The following is a 19,298-nucleotide window of genomic DNA, read 5'->3' as shown; positions in this document are numbered from 1 at the left end:
ATGAATATAAAATGTCCTTACTGAAAGATGGTAAAAGTGTAGCCCTTTCTATGTACATGGCATGTGTTCTTTAGAACTTTCTTAGGCTTTCCTGAATACTTGCTTTACTGGAGTCCTTTTTTCTTTTTCTTTTTTTAAAAAAAATCACTGCTAATATTAGGTGTTGGAAAGAATAAAGGCATTGTTGGGATATCAGCTCCCCAGGCTCTCAGAGCAAGTGGTAATTAGAGAGACGCAGTAGATCTGGGTAACTAAGAGTCCTGCTGGCTTGCCCCCGTGAATTCCGTACAGATTACCTTTCGTTTCTCCTCTCTCCAAACTCACTGATTCCCAGAGTACCTGTCAAGGAGGGCAGGCCATGTGAACAGCAGGAATGCCAAAGAGCCGCTGTTCTCTTCCACCCTCTTTACTGCCCTGGTCTCACTTCGGCATCTTTAACCACAGGGAAATTAAAACCTGTCATCCCCCTGCTGGGGGCTAGGACCCTCCTGGGCTTCTAGTATGTTTCAACATACGGGCTCTTGACCAGGGAAGATCTTTTCCTTAAAAGGGTAACCGCTGCCCCGTTCTGGAATGAACAGCATGGCCTTGCCTTCACCCATGGGTCAATCAGGCTGAGAACAGCCGCTGCCGGCCCTCAGGAGTGCCCGAGCAGCCCTGGGCGCCGGGCATGCGTTCAGTCCCCCCTCAGCGTGCAGTGTCATTGAGAAAGGAGTTTCTGTCCAGCAGAGTGGTGGAACGGAGCGCCTTGGGAACTGCAGGTCTGCGACCAAACCTCAAAGGAAACTGGCGCCCCAGCGCAAGGTAGGAGTGCGAGCAGTCAGCACTTGGGGTGCTGGCTAGATATCAGACTTGCAAGCCAAAGAATATATACACGTAGCGATATATTTTTGTTGCTTGACAAGGCCTTTCCGGCTGCTGCTGCTGCTGCTGCTGCTGCTGGTGGTCCTGTGTGTGTCCCCCTCCACGCCGTGCTTGCCTTCTCTGCCTGCGACAGGAACAGCGTCATGTGGAAAGTTTGACTCAACCTTCTTGCTTTCATACTGCATTCCTAGAGCTATCTGATGATCTCTTGAACCGGAGTTTGATATCCTTCAGCTTAGGATTCTGCCTAGACCCCTCCCCACAGAGTTTTGGCAGAGTTTTAGAAAGTCTACAGTTACAAGATAAGATGGGTAGCCAGCCTCCCGCTGCTGTGGCTGAGGCTGTGATTCTCCATCTTGTTAAGAATAACTTCCCACCCCCAGAACAGGCTGAGTCCAGCTCCCATGGCCTCCTCTCTCCTACATGCCGGCCCCAGAAGGCACAGCGCCTTCTGCAGTCGCCTCCACAGAGTGAGGAAGTCTGACCCCCTCGTTAAATGTAAACATCCCCTTGGCTTCAAAGATTGTCGTTCTTTCAAAAACTGCTTTAGTCTTGGTGTCAGGCCTAGTAGTGCATGGGTGTTGAGTAGAAATGACAGCATGCTTTAATCATATGTCAGAAGTCCTGGTGTGTGTCTAGTTCTTTCCTTAAGGAACAAGAAGACTTTCTGGATATTTTATCAAACCTCAGATAATCTACGAATCAGACACTCGTTAGGGTATGTCATAGAATGTTGTTTCTTTAACTGACCTGGGTATAAGTTCAAAGAAATGGAGCAGAGTGGTTCTGGTTTATAGTCAGACACGTAGAGAATGGCAGATGGAAGGGGGATGGTGCAAGGTTCAAGGTTTTCAGAAATTAAGATTATTTGAGAGCTTTTGAGGATTTTCTACCCTGAGCATTTATAACTGAGTGTTTTGGAACCCTTCTGGAAGGCTTGGGTTCCATGTGCCTCTCAGAGATCCTATCCATTTCCTCAACTTGTTGGTTCAAATTTTGGGGAAAGACCCTCAGAAATGATTGCCTGAGACTTCCTGATCTTGATTCGAGACGAAAACTCCCTGAACTGTGCAGGTAACCCTGCTCCTTGTCTGCCCTCTTCCGGCCTGGCCTCCACTATACCAAAGGCTAGCCAGCTGCAAGTCTCCATGGTCGTAGGGTCAGGGCATTTGTCACAGCAAGTGGTGCTGCTTGAGGTGAGAAGAGGGCGGAGTTCCCTTGTGGCTGGTGACATTGTCTTCCATGGTCTCTGCTGCGGTCAGTCTTCAGACACAAAGGTGAATTTCTCTGCCCGAAGGTGGAAATAGGATCACTAAGGTGATTTTGGACAAAGGACAAATACTGGCTATCAAGTTAATGATGGGGCAAAGGGTACAACCCTGTCTTCCTGTCCTAGGACTTTCATTCTTAAACTCATCTCTTTACAAAGTATCCGTTGATTTGTTGGGAATCTAGGTTTAACAAAAGATTGAAAAGAGGCTCTTGATTGTCTTACTTTAGAAAGTTTTATGAAGCTGGGGTCATTTAAAAGTAAAATGCTAATTTCTGGTACAAAGTAGGTACTCAGTACTTACTGAAAAAAATGAATAAAACAACAAATAGGCATACTTTTCCCTTAATATTAGGATTGACTGCAATACATGTCTTTCATAGTCCATCTGTTCTATGTAGGCACTTTAAAAGTATGTATATCATTTCTCCAGCAGTGGTGATAACTCATTTTGCTCAGTGTGACTGGGCAGACAGCTTTACTTCCAGTTAGTCACAGAAACCCTTTTTATGTCTGTTTAATCAAAAACAAACCAAATCCTTTATGAGGTAAGTTCTTATAACACAAAGACCTTGCTCTCCTCCTAGTGATAGTTACATTACTCCCTAATGCACAAAGGGGGAGAAAAAAAGCAGAGTTATAGGCTCCTTTCCCCAAGAGTAACATGTTTCAGACGAAGCAGAAAGTTAATTTTAGGGCGTTAGAGCATGGAGATTTATCATACATATACAAAGCACTTTACTGTACATTATTCCATTTGACCTTCACAATGACCTTGTGATTGAGTGAGGATCCTGCTTTAGACATGAGGAGATGGGTTCACTGGAGCCCTGTGATCAGCCGTGGTGCCACGGACTGAGGGGGCAGCAGTGGGTCTTGGGGCAGCACGTTTGGCCCCAGGCCCGGCAGGCCCAGACTGTCATCCTCTGCTAAGAGGACAGTGGTGGGAACGTCTCTCAGAAGGCATGCCGGCAGTGTCGGAGGCTGCTCTCCACGCAGTACGGGCCCTTAGATTTTTCCTCGAGTCTTCCCTGGAAAACTTTTTCTTCCATGGAGTTGTGGTGGGGGAAGGAGGGATCTGACCAGATGGAAAGAGGAAAGTTGGTGGTCGGGGTGGGGAGGGCACCAAGGAAGGTCTTTCTATATCTTTCTGATGAATGGCGAGAAGGTGGCAAGAACATGGGAGAGAATAAGTGTGAAAGCTTCATCAACTCCGCTAGACCATTTGAGCATGAAAGATGATCTCAGAGAGCTGCTCCGCCCCCAGAGGGTCGACTTCTTCCTGAGATTGGTGTCTTTCTGTCTTCTGGGAGTGATGGGGTTTGACTACCATTAGGCATGCAGTTGAGTTCCTCAGTGCGATGGCAAAAGCCTTTACTGAGGTCTTCTGCCCATGACAGCCTTTGAAACTTCTGATAGCCTATCAAAGAGGAATGATTTATGAAAGTAATCACTTTTCCCCACTTGCTGAATATGATAGAAAACCTTTGTGCAAGGTCAAATCAAGGACTTCATACAGCTTTGAGGCTTTGAGATCTGTACTACGAAGGCAGAGTAGACTTTCCACGTGGCCAAAACGTACCCTCTTGACCTCAGCCAAACAGTGTGGGCATTTAGTAGCAGAGAGTCTGCTTCAGTGACCCTCCAGAATCCTCTGGTATCCCAACGAGAACCACTTCTTAGTTTTGAAACACTTACCTCCTTGCCTTGGGTTTCTGAGTTTATTTTCCTGCTGTGTTACAACAGCTAAAGGGAGCAGAACATAACCCAGGGCTCTGGGCCGCACTTGCATGGCAGAAGATTGTGGGTAACCCAGGGTGTAGGTTTGCAGTAATCGACACATACTAACCGTCAGAGCTTGGTACTTATTCTGCACTTTGGCTCCCAAATCACCCTCATGCCTATTATCTCATAATTTTGTCCTCATATCATCCTTGTTATACTCTTGGGTTGGGGTGACCAGCAGAGTGAGAGAGGTGAATTGCCATGTCTCAGGTTCTTAGCAAATCCATACAAAGCCGGACTCTGATTTGGGGTCACCTGGCCTCCCCCTCCTGGCAATACATGTGGGTTGCTGGCCACTTTAGATGAGGGAGGCCTGCACAGTGGAGGAGGTGAGTGGCAACAGGTAGGAGCAACTACTGAAGCCTGTCTGCCTGCACCAGGCTGAGCGAGGGGTCCTGGTGTCTCCCACTGGTGCTGGCGATTAGTCAGATTGCACCACAAAGTAATGAGGGATCGCCACATCACTGGCGGGTACTGGGTTTCGTTTCTTTTTCTCCCTCTTCACTCACCACCTGTATAATGGTTATCATGTGCACGTGTGTTTCCAAACTAATAGTTTGGTTTCTTTTGTTTCTGTGACAAAGCAACAGACTACAGGCCTTAGACACGTCTCCTCTGTGAAGGGCCCCGGCCGCCCTTGGCTTGTTTTGGCCCCTTCTTCGCGTAACCCAACACACTGACAGAAAGATTGGTGTTTTGTGTTTGTGTGTATGTTGGGGGCGAGGTGTGAGGGAAATCATCAAAAACACGAACATTTGGTATTTTCAAATAACCCTTCTCTGGGGCTGTTCTTTCCTGGCAGGATGACAGTGCCGATTTGAAGTGCCAGCTTCAATTTGCCAAAGAGGAAGGTTCCCTGATGCGCAAAAAGATGGCCAAGCTGGGGAGGGAGAAGGACGAGCTGGAGCAGGAGCTCCAAAAGTACAAGGCCCTGTATGGCGACGTGGACAGCCCCCTGCCCACAGGGGAGGCTGGCGGGCCCCCCAGCACCAGGGAGGCTGAGCTGAAGCTGAGGCTGAAGTTGGTGGAGGAAGAAGCCAACATCTTGGGTCGGAAGATCGTGGAGCTGGAGGTGGAGAATCGAGGCCTCAAAGCGGAGATGGAGGACATGAGGGGCCAGTGTGAGCGCGAGGGTCCAGGCCGGGACCACACCCCGAGCATTCCTACCTCACCCTTCGGCGACTCCCTGGAGTCCTCAACGGAGCTCCGCCGACACCTGCAGTTTGTGGAGGAGGAGGCGGAGCTGCTTCGAAGGTCCATCTCTGAGATCGAAGACCACAACCGGCAGCTGACTCATGAGTTGAGCAAGTTCAAGTTTGAGCCTCGGTCGGAGCCAGGGTGGCTGGTGGAAGGTGGGGGCAAGGGTGGGCCACCCCTGCAGGAGGAGCTGAAGTCTGCTCGGCTGCAGATCAGCGAGCTGAGCGGGAAGGTGCTGAAGCTGCAGTATGAGAACCGGGTGCTGCTGTCCAACGTCCAGCGCTACGACCTGGCTGCCCACCTGGGCCTGCATGCCCCAAGCCCCCGTGACAGCGATGCCGACAGTGACGCAGGCAAGAAGGAGAGCGATGGGGAGGAAGGCCGCCCTCCCCAGCCCAAGCGAGAGGGACCCATTGGTGGTGAGAGTGACTCGGAAGAGATGTTTGAGAAGACCTCGGGCTTCAGCAGCGGAAAGCCATCGGAAGCCAGCGAGCCATGTCCGGCGGAGGTCCTGAGGGCCAGGGAGGACTCCGAGTGCTTGGTGAGCATAAAGCACGAGGCTGAGCGGCTGGAGAGGACCATGGAGAGCCTCATCACGGACACCGATGGCTTTGTGGATGACGTGGCCTCGCCAGGGCCTAGTGTCCAGGGGGAGGGTGGAAAGAAGGAGTCCCAGCTGTTGGGCACCATCAACGCTAGGATGAAGGCTTTCAGGAAGGAGCTCCAGGCCTTCCTAGAGCAGGTGAACAGGATTGGGGACGGCCTGAGGGAGCGCCTGGAAGGCCTGTCCCCCTTGCCCCACCTCACAGAGTCTTCCAGCTTCCTCTCCACCGTGACCTCCGTGTCCCGGGACTCCCCCATCGGGAACCTTGGGAAGGAGCTGGTCCCAGACTTGCAGGTAAGGGGGCTCCTGGCTCTGCCTCCCTGCTCGGTTTTGCTCTTCTTCCTTCTCGCTGGCATTGCTGCACTTGAACTCATTCTGCTCACAGCTGCTTGGTTATGATTTCAAACCTGCATTGTACTAAAGCCTCAAGTGACAACCAAATCTTTTCTATTGGTTGAGTTTTTTTTCTTTTGTTTTTTTAAGTTCTCTTTTATTTCCTTGTTTCTTTTTCCTTTTTCCTCTCCTTTTTAACTGTGCCGTTGCCCTTGGCTAGAGGTCCTCCCTCATGACACAAGGCTAACCCCAATGGAAGAGATAGGGATCGACGCGGTCCATCCTTTCTCCTTTTTTGGTGTCTCAGACGACCAGCTATCCTGATGAAGAAGCAAAGTGGAGTTTAAAACAAAGTGCAAACTCATTTCACAGTCAGGATAATTAGCAGACTTGCTCAGGAGCGTTTGCAGCCCTACTTGGGTGTGTACTGCCAAGGGGACCCAGTACAGTTCTGAAAAGCCCTAGGCAGCCAGGTCCACCCACTCCCACTGGAAGATGAGCCAGAATGGTTTTGATGGAAAACCTCGCTGCCGGCTTGCCCCCGCTGCCCTCCCGAGCGAGGGTGAGGGCGGAGTGGAGCAGCCCTCCCAGGACTGCTTTCCTATGCGTCGCCCTTGGGTGCATGACCCAGCTGCGCCCTGGAATATGGCTTTGGCTGCTCGACCACAAGCAAGGAAGGAGGACCCTTGCTTCCGTATCCTTCGTGGGTAGTGTGCTTGCAGTTACGTCTGTGATTCATGCATCTTCATTGCATGCGCCTCATAACCAGTGTTTTGCACCTCCCCCCCTTTTGCTTTTCAGATCTTTCAGCCCGTCGTTTTGTTCGTCCTCATTTTGGTTCTGTTCTCTTCACTCTCTTATGCCACAGTGTTTAAGCTGGTTTTCCTGTTCGTGCTCTTCTTCGTCTGGTAGTTACCTCAGTTGTCTGCCTTACCCATTTTTGCTTTCTTTGTCCCTCCTCCCCACCCCACCCTTGTGCTTTGTTTTTTATTTAAAATTAAAAAACAACAACAACCAAATCCTTCCCGTGCACCTAACAGTCCAAACTGAGAGATCAGATGGAGTGGCAGCCGGGTCAGGAGCGAGGGGACGAGCGGGAGCACCTGCACCTCCGAGCCGCACGGGAGCTGCACCGCCGAGCCGACGGGGATGCCAGGAGCTGCCGCCTGGGAGGCCAGAGCTGTTTCAATCTCGAGGTTAGCGAGCCGGCTGGTCCCGCTGGCCACCACTCCCCTCTTTTTGCTGTGTAGCTGGCTGTGTGACATTTCCTACCTGGGTCCAAGGCCCTTAGGGGACACAGTGGGAACCAGGGGACATAACTAGAAGCAACCAGAACTGGAGAGTCTACACAGGGTGAATGCAGGGAACTGCCAGCACCCCCTGTCAGGCATCGTCCCTCCCATAGACCTGGTTCTCCAGGGCTCCTGGGCGCCTAGAAATGTAGCAAGGTGTAGGAGACTGATTTGTGAGCATCATCTGGCTTCTTGTCAAACGGTAAAACCAAGCACTGTTTTTGCCAGTTTGGAGGAACTGTCCTTTCCTGAGTCTCACGGGACCTGTCCCATTGTCTCCCGGGATAGTGCTCCAGCCGCTGTGCAGAGTTAAGAAGTGCGTTCCTGACCTGGAGCTCTCCAGCAGTCTGTTGTTGCTCTGGTAACCCTCTGTCAACAAAGCTCTTAGCCACCATAGATACTCCATTGCATGAAACAGTTGTCAGCAGTCCTGTCAGCGAAAGCTCCTCCATTCAAGTAATTCCATGCAGGGCAGAAAGACAGGTGTTGCAGAGAAGCGAGTTCCTGGCTCTGATACTGCTGATCAGGGCAGGTTATTGCAGGATTAGAGCAATACGTTCCACTTTAGAAAATAATCTGGATAGAGAATCTTAATTCATCAGTCCCAGTGGGGACGTTACCACTCAGCTCCAAGGCTTCCTAGTGGCTCCCAAAGGGCTGGGCGAGGAAGAGGGTGGGGCTCTCACACCTGGATCCAGACAGACCTCACTCCACAGTAAGGTCAGACATTTGACTAGGAAATGATGTGCACAAAGGCACTGGGGGTGGAGCAGCGCTTGGGCCTCAGCCTGCAGCTAATACCTCAGTTACACTGCAGGTCATCTGGCTCACCAGACATGAGTTTGCATATCTCCAGCCTGGGGCTTTCCCCTTGTCCTATGAGAGTATGTCACATCTCGACCCTCATTGATTTTGCATGCAGCAACATGAAAGCCTCCTCCAAAAAGCTTAAGTGAAATCAAAAAGTTTTCAGAAACATCCTATTTTGTCCCACCATCTTTATATTACCTTGACAGAGGCCAGGCTTACCTAAGAAGGTGGCAGCCAGGTCTCTGCCCCAGAGGAAAGTAAATATGGACCATGTAGAGGTGTGACCAAGAGGCATTCTGCATGCTAAGGGCCAAACACATGTCAGGACCAAGCTCCCAGAAAACAAGCAGAAGCCCAGCGTGCTCTGCGGGGCCGCTGTGAACAGTCCACGGAGCGACAGGATGCCCAGGGCCCTCCTAGTCAGAAGCTTACAGTGCCCAGAATAAACAGTTGTGATTTTTAAAAATGTTTTCTGAACATGGGCTTTGGACATAGAGTCAGACATATAGCAAATCATCTTTAGTGTGTTCTGATTCCAAAATCACAGGTAAGATGTTCCTAGGTTTTTTATCAGAAGTAAAACAGAACACCACACATTTGGGTTTTTCCTCAAATAATGTGATTAGTGATTAGTGTGTCTTGTAATCTACGGAAATTTCACAGTAAGCCCCTTCAAACGGCCCGAGCCCCTCAAGGATCTTCGATCAGCCAGCCTGAGCCCTTCAAGCAACAATGCTGGTTGCTTGGGCAGTAGCAAACTCACAGTTACATACATTTCAAATGAACTGAATGGTCTGTCTCCAGGATGGAAACCTCAGGAAGACACATTTCCCAGCCTTCAGTGCATATTGCACCAATAGCGACTTCTAACAGGGCCATCATGCTGTGCTGGAATAAACCCTGGCATGGGCGTCAGGGCTCCTGGCTCTGGCCCTGCCGTGCCCATTACTAGCTCTGTTTCTCAGGCGAATGTCAGCCTCTGTTTTCTTGTCTATTAAACAGGAGTAACGATAACGCCCCACCTGCTGCATGTAGCTATATGTAGATGACTTTCAGAGCCAATGAGCTGTTGACTGAAAAAGGACACTAAATGTCAAGTATGATTATTAATAAAAAAAGGCAAGTATGTCTGCCATTGAATACCGCTGGCTGGGAAGGGGAGTCACAGCTCCCCGGGTCATGGTGCCACATTTCCCTGCCCGGCGTAGCCCTTTCATTTGTTCGTGGCTGTTTCCTGGTCCTGTTCCAGAAGCACAGCTCTGGCTGGGCGTGCAGCCCTCTTTTCCTGGTACGCCGTTTGAGGAGAACTGCAGCTTCCTTCCCATATGCTCTGTCACTCAAGGCATGTCACACATAACCCTGTCTAGATAAACTCTGCTCACGTGGTGTTTAACACGGGGGCACTGAGAAGTCTTCCTGTCACTTGCCACATAGGTTCAGGTAAGGCATAGCTCCAGAAGCCAGCAATGATTTTAGAGGAAAATGCTTCGTCGAATCAAACCGAATGTCCTAGGACAACAAACCTCCAAAAGAGTTAGTTGGTGCCATAGGGTGACTTAGGATCACCGAACAGTGTGGCTCAGAATGGAGGGTCAGATCCTCAGAATGATTCCCTCATTCTGCAAATGAGAAAAACGAGGGCTGAGAGTGGAGTGGCTGGCCGGTCAGCTTCCTGGGGGGTTGGCGGTAGGACTAGGTCTGGAGCAGTCTCCTCGGGCCTGGCCAGGCCTGCGCCCACTTGCCACTGAGGAGCACTGCTCCGTATGGCAGGGACTGGGCAGCGCTGACCCCCGGGCCCGGACACTCCAACCAGAACTTCATCTCCCGGGGCGGTTTCTAAACACGGGTCACTCAGGGAGACAAATCATGTGGCCACCTATCTTGCCATGGTATGTTTCTTCTTTTAAGCATCTCTCTGGTTTCCTTTAATTTTATGTATTTTAATAGGAAAGTTAAAAAAACTTCATGGAAGGCAAGGTCTAGGGAGCATCATTTCCTAGAAGGGAAACTAGTATGAATCAGAAATCAAATATCCTTTGTTGTGACTTCTTTATTCACTGAGGCATTTCTCACAGGAAAAAAACCCCAATTATGTATTCGAATACATTGTATTTTAAAATATTTTTAAAAGATAACACACATTCTAAGATCATTTCGATAGCGCCATAGCTCTTCCTGTTCTTTGAGAAGCCAAAACGTAGACCCTAATGGAGCCTGGGTCTTTGGGACGCTGCTCTGTCCCTTAGCTGGAGGTCACCCTGATAGCTTAGTTTGGTCTCTGAATATTACATGGGGTTAAAGAATGGTACAATAGACAGTTCTAGGCCTTTGAATAAAAACTTCCCCCAAGTCATTGCTCACAACCACCCCTTCGAGGCTGTGATGGAAGCGGCACACAAAGCTCCCATCAGCTAAGGCCGCCCGGCTGAGAAGCTGCTCCTCTTAATGATAGCGCAGCGGCTGGAGGCAAGGCAAAGGAGACACTTCCATCTAGAATGGGGACACGACTGAAGCCAGAAAACTGCTAGCAGTTGTCTTTACTCCCTCTTACATTGCCCTCCCTCTTACGCTGCCCTTGAAATTAACACTAATTGTAAGAGCCAGCTACTACCACACTGTGTGTGAACTTCCTTCAGCTCTGAGCTTAGCTCCTCAGGCTAGGGGGTGGGGCCTGGTAGGACACCTAGTATCTGTGGGCTAAAAGGAGAAACGACTTTCTGAATTTCAGCTGAACTTTTAAAAAAGGATCAGTTTCTCAAGTTCATTTGTGAAATGCCTTCTAAGATTTTTGCCTTGTGGATTTTCATACTTGGGGAATAGGGGAAAAGATAAGTTCTTATTTTATAAGATTTGGATATTTTGGCCAGGTTAAATTGCTACTTCTACTAGTAGTACCAGTAGCAGCAGTAATAACAAGAAAAAGGAAAAAAAAAGAAAATCAACATTTCTACTGATTTTAGCAGACGGTAAATCTCTGAACTAGGAGACCTGCTGCTTAGATGGCACATACGCTAAGCTTAAAGGGAGTGGTATCTCCACTCCCGGCCCTCTTAAAACAGTCACAGGCAGAGAAAGCTGAAGTCAGAACCCACTAACACCCACTGACCTCTTAGTGCAACCACACGAAAATTAACTGCTCGGAAAAAAAAGAAAGAAATCAGAGGGACAGTATTCCTGTTGCCTGTTCATCTCAGTAGATACTAACAAGAGTTTCACAGCATGCACCAGATTCTTCCCTGATTTTGCTCCCTATGACTCCCAACAGACCTGCTGAGAGATTCTCATTTGTTGAGAGAGAGCAATGTATAGAATATGTCATGTGGAATGTGTGGGGCACCTTAAAAATAGTTCCAAATGAGAAGTAGCCAAGCATGGGCACTGGTCAGATTTCAAATATAAATGAAACCAAGCCTGTACCCAGAGGATTGAGTTTCTGGGTCAGAAATCTCAAAGGGCTCTCTTTCCTAACTCCCCCTTGATCCTTTAATCAACGGAGCACACAGCATTTGCGATCACTTATGCCTCAGCTGTGACATGCCAGGCACGGTAAAATGATTGGGGTTTTACGCCAAGTATGTGTACACACATGTGTTGACCTCATATACCACTTTTGGAAAAGGCAGTAACAAAACTGGCCATAACAAAATGGAACTCGTGAGAATATGAAGTCGTGGTAATGGAGGTGGATAGAGCCCTGATATGTAAGTAGCATTGCTAGGCGTTGCAGTGGCTATTATGGAAAAGCATTCTTTCTTTTCCTCTACTTCTTTTTTTTTCTTTTTTAATAGAATCAGGTAGCACAGTAACTTTCTTAAATGTGGGGAGTAATTTTGAAGCCACTCCCTCTGAAGACGTCCAGGAAATCAGCAGTGTAAATCAGTGTGGCACACGACCAAGAGGGGAGAGCGTGGGCGGTGGGCTTCAGAACGCAGCAGGGAAGGTGGTTGTGATTTTGAGATTAATAGGCCTCCACAGCCTCAGCGTCAAGTAAGAGTAGTGTTTGTTTAAATAAACTGCCTTCATAGAGACATCAAGATGAATTTGATCTATAATCAGAATCGTAGGTAAGTGGGCAAAGGGTGGTGTTTGAATGAAACTTTTGGGAATTTGGTAATGAAGGGAAGTGTTTTGTGGAGGAAATCTGTGTGTTAACGTGAAAACGTTCTTCGGACGTGTGTGACTGTATGTGGTGTGTGGCAGCCGGAAACCAGTACCATAGCATGTTTGCATTTTGTTTTGTAACACTGGAGTGACGCCATGCCAACCAGGAGCGCTTAGCTGTCCTTAGTAAAACTAACATCCCGTTAGCAAAAATGGACGATGAAGGAAAGTAAAGTTGTAATGGATGAGGAGGATCTAAAAGTTTCTGTTGGTGACCACTTTCCACGGACACCGCAGGAGTCACTGTAGGTGAGTCAGGTCCCCCAGAGGACTCCAAAGGCCCTGCCCTCCGACTCTCTGAGGTGTAGTCTAACAGATGACATGTTTTTAATCAAGCGACGCCTGAAGTACAGGTCTCGTATGTTTGTTTAAAATAAAAATGGTTTGTAGAAATATGTATTAAGATTAAAGCTAAACTAAATAGTTCAGTATGATAAATATAAACAGATCTTTGCCTTTCTTAAAAGATAAGTTCGTTTAGGATGCCTGTTTTAACATCTAATATGGAGCTTTGGGCTAGTACCAAATGTGTTAAAACATGCGGGTTTTTACATTTTAAATGTATGGAGTCACATGTAACTGAGCAGCTTGGGTAACCCTAACACGCTCCTGTGCAAAACACCTAAAGTGACAAAAGGGAAGCGCAAGGAGGGCAGAGATCTGGGGCGGCTTTACCTACTGCTATATCCCCAGCATAGCGCTTTAGCACAATAGGTGCTAAGAAAATGCTGAAGAATGTTGAAGAAAATGCGTAAAATATAAAACGTCCTTTTAAATAGAAAGCTGAATTTCCAAGAAAGAAAAATGTTCCCAGGTTGGAATTGATCTCAGTTTTGAAAAGCAGAGCAGTATCTGTGGCCTTAGGTGGATGGGTTGGAGGGATAGTTGCCAGAACTGGTATCTCTGAGCCTGGGGTTTTAATAGTTCCAAAGGGACAAGAAACAGGGCCTTGGGCCCAACACGAGCAGGGAAAGAAAGGAACCTGGACCCTCAAAGAGCTTCACATCATGAAAAGCCAAACCGAAGGAACATCTGCCTACTGAGAGAGGGAGGCAGTGGGGAAGCTGGTCTGCCAGTGTGGGGTCTCCCCTGAGTGACTGTGAGGACAGCTGGCCTTGCCAGGATCAGGCTTTGAACTGATGTCACCTGGAGGTCCAGGAATCCCCAAGGAAAGGAAAGTTTATATTCTGTTGCTGGCTTCTACAAACACAAAGCCCATCTGGAGGCACATTTTCAGTCCAGGTCACATGTGAGATAATGGCTAACTCCCCACTGAAGATGACCTCACAGCGCAAGACTGCAAACACCCTAGCAAAAAGCATGCACCTGGAGCAGGAGTCAGCCAATGTCCAACAGCAGGCAGGATCCAACGCCAAAGACCTTCAGATTCCAGAATTATCAGATAAAGACTATAAGTGTGTTTGAAACTATGAAAGGCAAGTACACAAGAGAAAAAGAGTAAATCGTTATCGTGAAGAACCACATCTATTAAAAAAAAAACAGTAAGATAGAATTTATAGAAGTGAGATACTAGTTACTGGAGTTAATTCAATGTGTAGAGAAATGCCTCTCTTCAAACAGAACCCAAAACCCTGCTTAGTAAATATAAAGACTATAATAATAATCTCTAATAACTAGCAAATCAGAAGCAATCATGTTCTTGGTAGTTCTTGAGTTTCTTGAAAGTGGAATGAGCTTAAATCTTTCAAAAGTTTTATCCCCAAATTGGTGAATTCCCAGCATCTGTGACTCCATTCTTTTCTAAACTCTTTTGGTCATTCCCTGTGCCAAGGGAAGTGATCTGCTTTTTTATTTTTTATATTTCCTGCTCTTGGGGTATGATTTTCATTCATGAAAATCCAGGTAACGTCAGATTAGAAAGAGCAAACAATACCCTCAGTGAGAAATAACAGACTAGTTAAAGGTAATCAGAATGAAGTAGCGAAATGACACTGATTTTTATTGCAACAATCCATTCTAATTCCTAGCGTTATAAATCGCCTATCTTCAGGTAGCAGAAACCAGTGAGTAAATGTCATACTTCAATTTGATGATTCCTGAGATTTTTTAATATAACAATGTTTCCATCTCTAAAAAACATAGTTCAAGAGTAATAGCTCTGACTCCTCTATCATTGCAACTTGGACATAAAAGTCCTAAAAGATAGACTTCACCAATAAAAAGAATTTTAAGATTCCTGGAAGAATGTTTAACCTAACGTGTAGTGAGCAGCTCTTTGTGCAGTCCCTCTTAGGCTCCGTGTGCAGTCGAGAGGCACAAACAATGTATCTGTTCACTGAAGGAGCCCACCCCAATTACTCTGAGCATCCAGGGCAGCATGGCTGGGAGAAAAGCAAGGCAGGAAAAACTCTAATAAGAAGGCAAACGAACTAATTAATTATGACGCTTAGACTCTAGCATGCAAGCTGAGCAGTGAATCTAAGAGACCGACTACGTGAGGTGATCATGCTCGACACTCATAATCACCAGCTCTGATTGCCTCCAGCACTTTACAACACAGTCTAGAAGGTGCTGTGGTAGCAAAGACACCTGTGGCATACACTGGCTCCCTTCTCTCCGCCCAGATTGTGGCCGACGCTCAGGTGATAGGCACCTCTGACCCACCTCGTCTCCAGAGTGAGAGACGAAAGGCAGGTGGCATGGTGCCTCCCAGACAACACAGGGGCACAGGGCAGGGATCTCGGTGTGAGTTGTCGCAGTCACTCCACTGCTGCAGCGGCCGCACGTGCTGTGTCGCTCCATGTCTGTCCCTGGTTTGTGCTGATGTCCGTCCTGCGTCTTCACCTCAGGCAGAGTTCTCGCGTCCACTAAACCCCTTCCTTTATCCCACTGAGCAGCTCAGGGGCCCCCCCGTATTACCTGAACAGAGTGTATCGATAGAGGAGCTACAGGGTCAGCTTGCACAGGCGACCAGACTGCATCGAGAGGAGACAGAGAAATTTACAAACAAGATGCGAAAGGTAAATATGTGACACGGATTTCAGCACAACCCAGTCTGACTACAGAGCCTCCGAGAGGGAGAGAAAGAGAAAGATGACAAGATGTGTTTTAAAAGATGCTGTCTGTTGCGCACAGGCTCCTGGACTTACAGGGCTGGGGGCATATGGAGAGGTCGTCCAGGTGAGCTGCCCTCCTCAGACGTTTCATAAAGATAACGACTTACCTTTCTGCTCTAAAACATACTTTTCAATATTTACAGTGTAGTCTCAGGAAGTAGTTCTCAATATCTAATCTAAATTTTCCTGCAGCTAGAACCAGCAAAATAAGGGCCCTAAATGCAACTGGAGATGAAAGTGTGTCCAACAACTTTCGTTGTCCTGCAGATTTGTAAGTTTTATCAATGCTAGGTAAATTTTCTGATAGGAACATCAACAACTTACCCTAAATCGTTGTCTTTAAAAAAACTGCCATTAATTGAGCTGTGGCCTTATTAGCTCTTCTAGCTATTTTAGAAAAACTTGTTACTGGCTAATTATCCTTTATCCGTTAATCCTTTCCCAGAGTGCCCAGTAGAAGGGATTCACAGACACAGGCACTCATTGCCCGGGGCCTCCCCAGGGACTGTCCAGTTCCTGCCACCCCGAATCTAATTAGGTTGTAAACAGATATCCAGGCTCAGAATCACCGTTGCTTCTCCCTGCGCCCTTTTATTTGTTCTCGAAAGATCCTTGTATTAAAACAAACAAACGAACAAAAACAGTTGATCTTTAATAGGGCACCACAATGTTTCGAAGTGCATATCCTCTGTAAAATAAGGTATCCGAGAACTTAACACATAAGCTCGCCTGTTACCCGTGTTCACGCTCGTCTAAATAGGTCAAACCTGATTAAGGAAGTGCCGCCTGCACCTTGCAGGTTGGGGAGAGCAAAGCTGAATGCCAAGGTCTCAACGTGCTCTGCCAGTCGTTACCGCTAGATGCGCTCCCCTTTCAAACGTCTTATTTTAGGTCAAGTTTCACACGTTATTATAAATGGAGAGAAATTTTTTATTACCCAAAAAGTAAATACCTAAGCAATTTAACTTTTTTTTTTTTTTTTGCACTGTACCAAAAAGCATGTTTGATAGTGAATTTATCCCTGGAATGCTAATAGCAAAATCACAGGGTCCCTGTTGTTTCTAGTACTTGGATTCAGGATAACGGAGTGTGTTGAAGAGACTCCCAGAGGTCAGAGGTGATGACATGTCATCCAGGCTTGTTCAAAGGGGAAGGGTAGGTGTTCCCAAGACTCTGAGTCTTGGGAAGTACTTGAAGTCCTGAAATAGGAGGCCACAAAGGCAGTGGAGAAGTCAGAGAGAGCAAGTCAGGAAGGAGCATTTCCCAGAGGTTGCTGATGAAAGGACTAAAAGAACATCTCCTCCCTCCACCATCTCGACTTCACCAACTAATTGCCTAGCGCATCTGGGGTACCAGCCACGAGCTAGGCACTCTGCACAGCATCTTGCCTTAGCTTCATCTGGCAGCTGAGGAAGCTGAGGCCTTCCCAGAGTCAGCCGATGGCCTAAGATGGCATTGCAAGTAAATTGCAAACACTAGATTTCCAGCACACGAGGCTTTCGCCTTTCCTGACCCTGTTCCATTCTTGCATCCGCAGGAGAGAGAACTTATGATGGGACTCCGAGGGCTGCTGAGATGGTGAATTAAATCACCACTATTTACATTAAATCTGGTATTAGGACAATGACCCATGCAAGTCATTGCACAGACCCAGGGACTGTCCCAGAGCTGCCTCTTAATCTTTATTGGCCTTTAGCACAACAGTCTTGTTGATGTGTCTACCTCAGGCAGCCTTAATCTATTTCGCATGGTTTGCGAACATTCATCTGGTACTTTAGAAAAACAAAACAAGACCCGCTGCCTTGGTTTTTGGCACAAGAGGGAGTAATAAATGAGGAGAGGACAGCTGATAATGATAAAGCTGGCAATCTAATCCCACTTTCGGTCTGTGGGACAGCTTTCATCCCATTTTAGTTACTACAGGTATTACTCTTGTGCCCGTGTCTGTAAATTAAGATTTTATTTGCACCCTTTTGCTTAGTCATTATTGACACACAATTGCTTATTGCTTGGAAGAGTGCCTACATCTGTGCTGAAAAGCAGGCACTCAAGTAGAAATGGAAAACATTTATTTTTCAGTAATGCTTTTATTTCCCTTAGAGTTACCTGTATCTAATAGGAATGTGGAAGTAGGTTATGGACTTAACTTTCCTGTTTGCTCACCGCTGTATGCAGCAGAGTAGTGCACGTTCACGTTCAGAGAGGCTGCTGCCCCCAGCTCTCGCTGTCAGGCTCTCTGTTGGCCTCTCCATCAGCCTGCTGCTCCTCTCTTTCTGTCAGGGGCCAGGGGGCCAGAGGGCCCAGGAAGTCAAGCGGAAGGATCTCCACTTCGTCCTGCTTTACAATCACAATGTGCCTTTGTGTGCCAGCCCAGGTTCAGAGAGCAAATGGCATCTGCATATAAGTCAGCTGTAGCCATACGTCCAAGAAGCAACTTTTCTGAAGGCATTTAGAGACATCTAAAAATACCACTAGAGACTTGGCCATGAAAAATGATTATAATACCTTACCTTGAAATAGCACTTGCCTTTGAATCAGAAAACCAATGAGGTTTTATAGATAGTAAACATCTCAAGGAGTTTGCTAAACTTTTGGTGGCTTTTGTGGTTCATATCTCACATGCAAAATGATATAGATTGAATGGCAGTTCACAGAACCTCTTGGTTAGGTTTGGGGGGCAAATTGGGATATCTGCTTGTCACGGTCTCTCTTCTTTTCAAGATGGAGGAGGAGCACCTCTATGCCTTGAGGTGGAAAGAACTGGAAATGCACAGCCTAGCTTTGCAGAACACCCTCCATGAGCGAACCTGGACTGATGAGAGGAATCTGATGCAGCAGGAGCTCCGGTCCTTGAAGCAGAATATTTTCCTTTTCTACGTCAAACTCAGGTGGCTGCTGAAGCACTGGCGGCAAGGGAAACAGATGGAGGAGGAAGGAGAGGATTTCACTGAGGTAGCTCCACCTGGAGGGCTTGTTTTATTTGTACTGGTTTTGTTATTGACCCGCCCCTGACACTCCTGCCCCCTCCCCCTGCACACAAAGTCATGTTCTATTAGTTCAGATTATTTTGTCAAGTTCACTCCAGGCAATGGAGATGCAATGAGTTGTCCAGTCATATGTGAGACCAAGAATTCTGTGCTGTCCTTTGACTTGGTTTTAAGAGTATATGAGTATATATCTCCATTCTGCAATGAAGTTTTGCTACCATTTCTTTTGTTGCTGGTCTATGAATTCATTCAAGTGATCACCCTGAGATTCTTGACTGTCTCATTCTACATTGCTGGTTTGTAAACCTGTTTTCTCTCCTCTTCCCGTTTAAGTTTTTCATCCCTAAATGCCAGAGCCTGTTCTGCCAATGCAATTTTATAACAGTCTCTCCTAAGCTCTGGAGGGGTTACTTTTTTGCCATCTCTGAATGGATATGTTCTCATAAGAAAGAGAACATGCCTCAGTTCCCAGATTCATGAGAACCAGAACAAAGTTATTTGTTTTCAGATGGATTTTATTAAGTCAGAGCGACCCCAGCTCTGCAGGCTCCTTCCTGGCCTTGCTCTCTGGTGGGCACAGGGCTGGAACCACTGGTGTCCGGTATATCTGCACTACTGGGCTGCTCTGCCGGCTGCCTTAAGGCATTGCGACTCTTGGTTTGCTTTTAGCCCCCAAAGACCTTTCATCTTCTTTTCACTCTAGTGAACAATGTATGCAATTTTAAGTCATCCTATGAATGGAAAGGTATGGTAGTTCTATTTCCTCAGGGTGAAGAAAGTCTTCAAAAACTAATTCAGTGTGCTTCCAAATATCCATGACATAGAATAGCATTATCAAGAAAAACCTGAGTTGTAAGTTTCGTGTTGATTAAACTTTAGAGTTCCTCCTTTGATTTATAAAATCATAACTATAAGCAG

General features: G+C 47.2%; 1 protein-coding gene across 8 annotated transcripts in view; it reads left to right on the top strand.

Annotated features, from left to right (window-relative positions):
• Positions 1-19,298, top strand: part of MTCL1 (microtubule crosslinking factor 1) — a 114,010-nt gene that overhangs the window by 64,487 nt on the left and 30,225 nt on the right. For 3 of the 8 annotated variants that reach the window (XR_004953669.1, XM_036229856.1, XM_036229859.1), the window contains exons 5-9: positions 727-804; positions 4,722-6,014; positions 7,094-7,249; positions 15,175-15,297; positions 18,115-18,345. Coding sequence is in view for 7 of the 8 variants with exons in the window: in XM_036229856.1 (XP_036085749.1) it covers positions 727-804; positions 4,722-6,014; positions 7,094-7,249; positions 15,175-15,297; positions 18,115-18,345 (1,881 nt within the window). In the remaining variant the exon portion in view is untranslated. The remainder of the gene's footprint in view (positions 1-726; positions 805-4,721; positions 6,015-7,093; positions 7,250-15,174; positions 15,298-18,114; positions 18,346-19,298) is intronic. The other 5 variants (XM_016120964.2, XM_036229860.1, XM_036229857.1 and 2 more) reach the window with 4 other exon arrangements.

The sequence above is a fragment of the Rousettus aegyptiacus genome, unplaced genomic scaffold, assembly GCF_014176215.1.
Source record: "Rousettus aegyptiacus isolate mRouAeg1 unplaced genomic scaffold, mRouAeg1.p scaffold_m13_p_12, whole genome shotgun sequence".
Taxonomy (NCBI): domain Eukaryota; kingdom Metazoa; phylum Chordata; class Mammalia; order Chiroptera; family Pteropodidae; genus Rousettus; species Rousettus aegyptiacus.
Note: the sequence above shows the minus strand (reverse complement) of the source record. Positions and strands in the feature narration are given on the sequence as shown.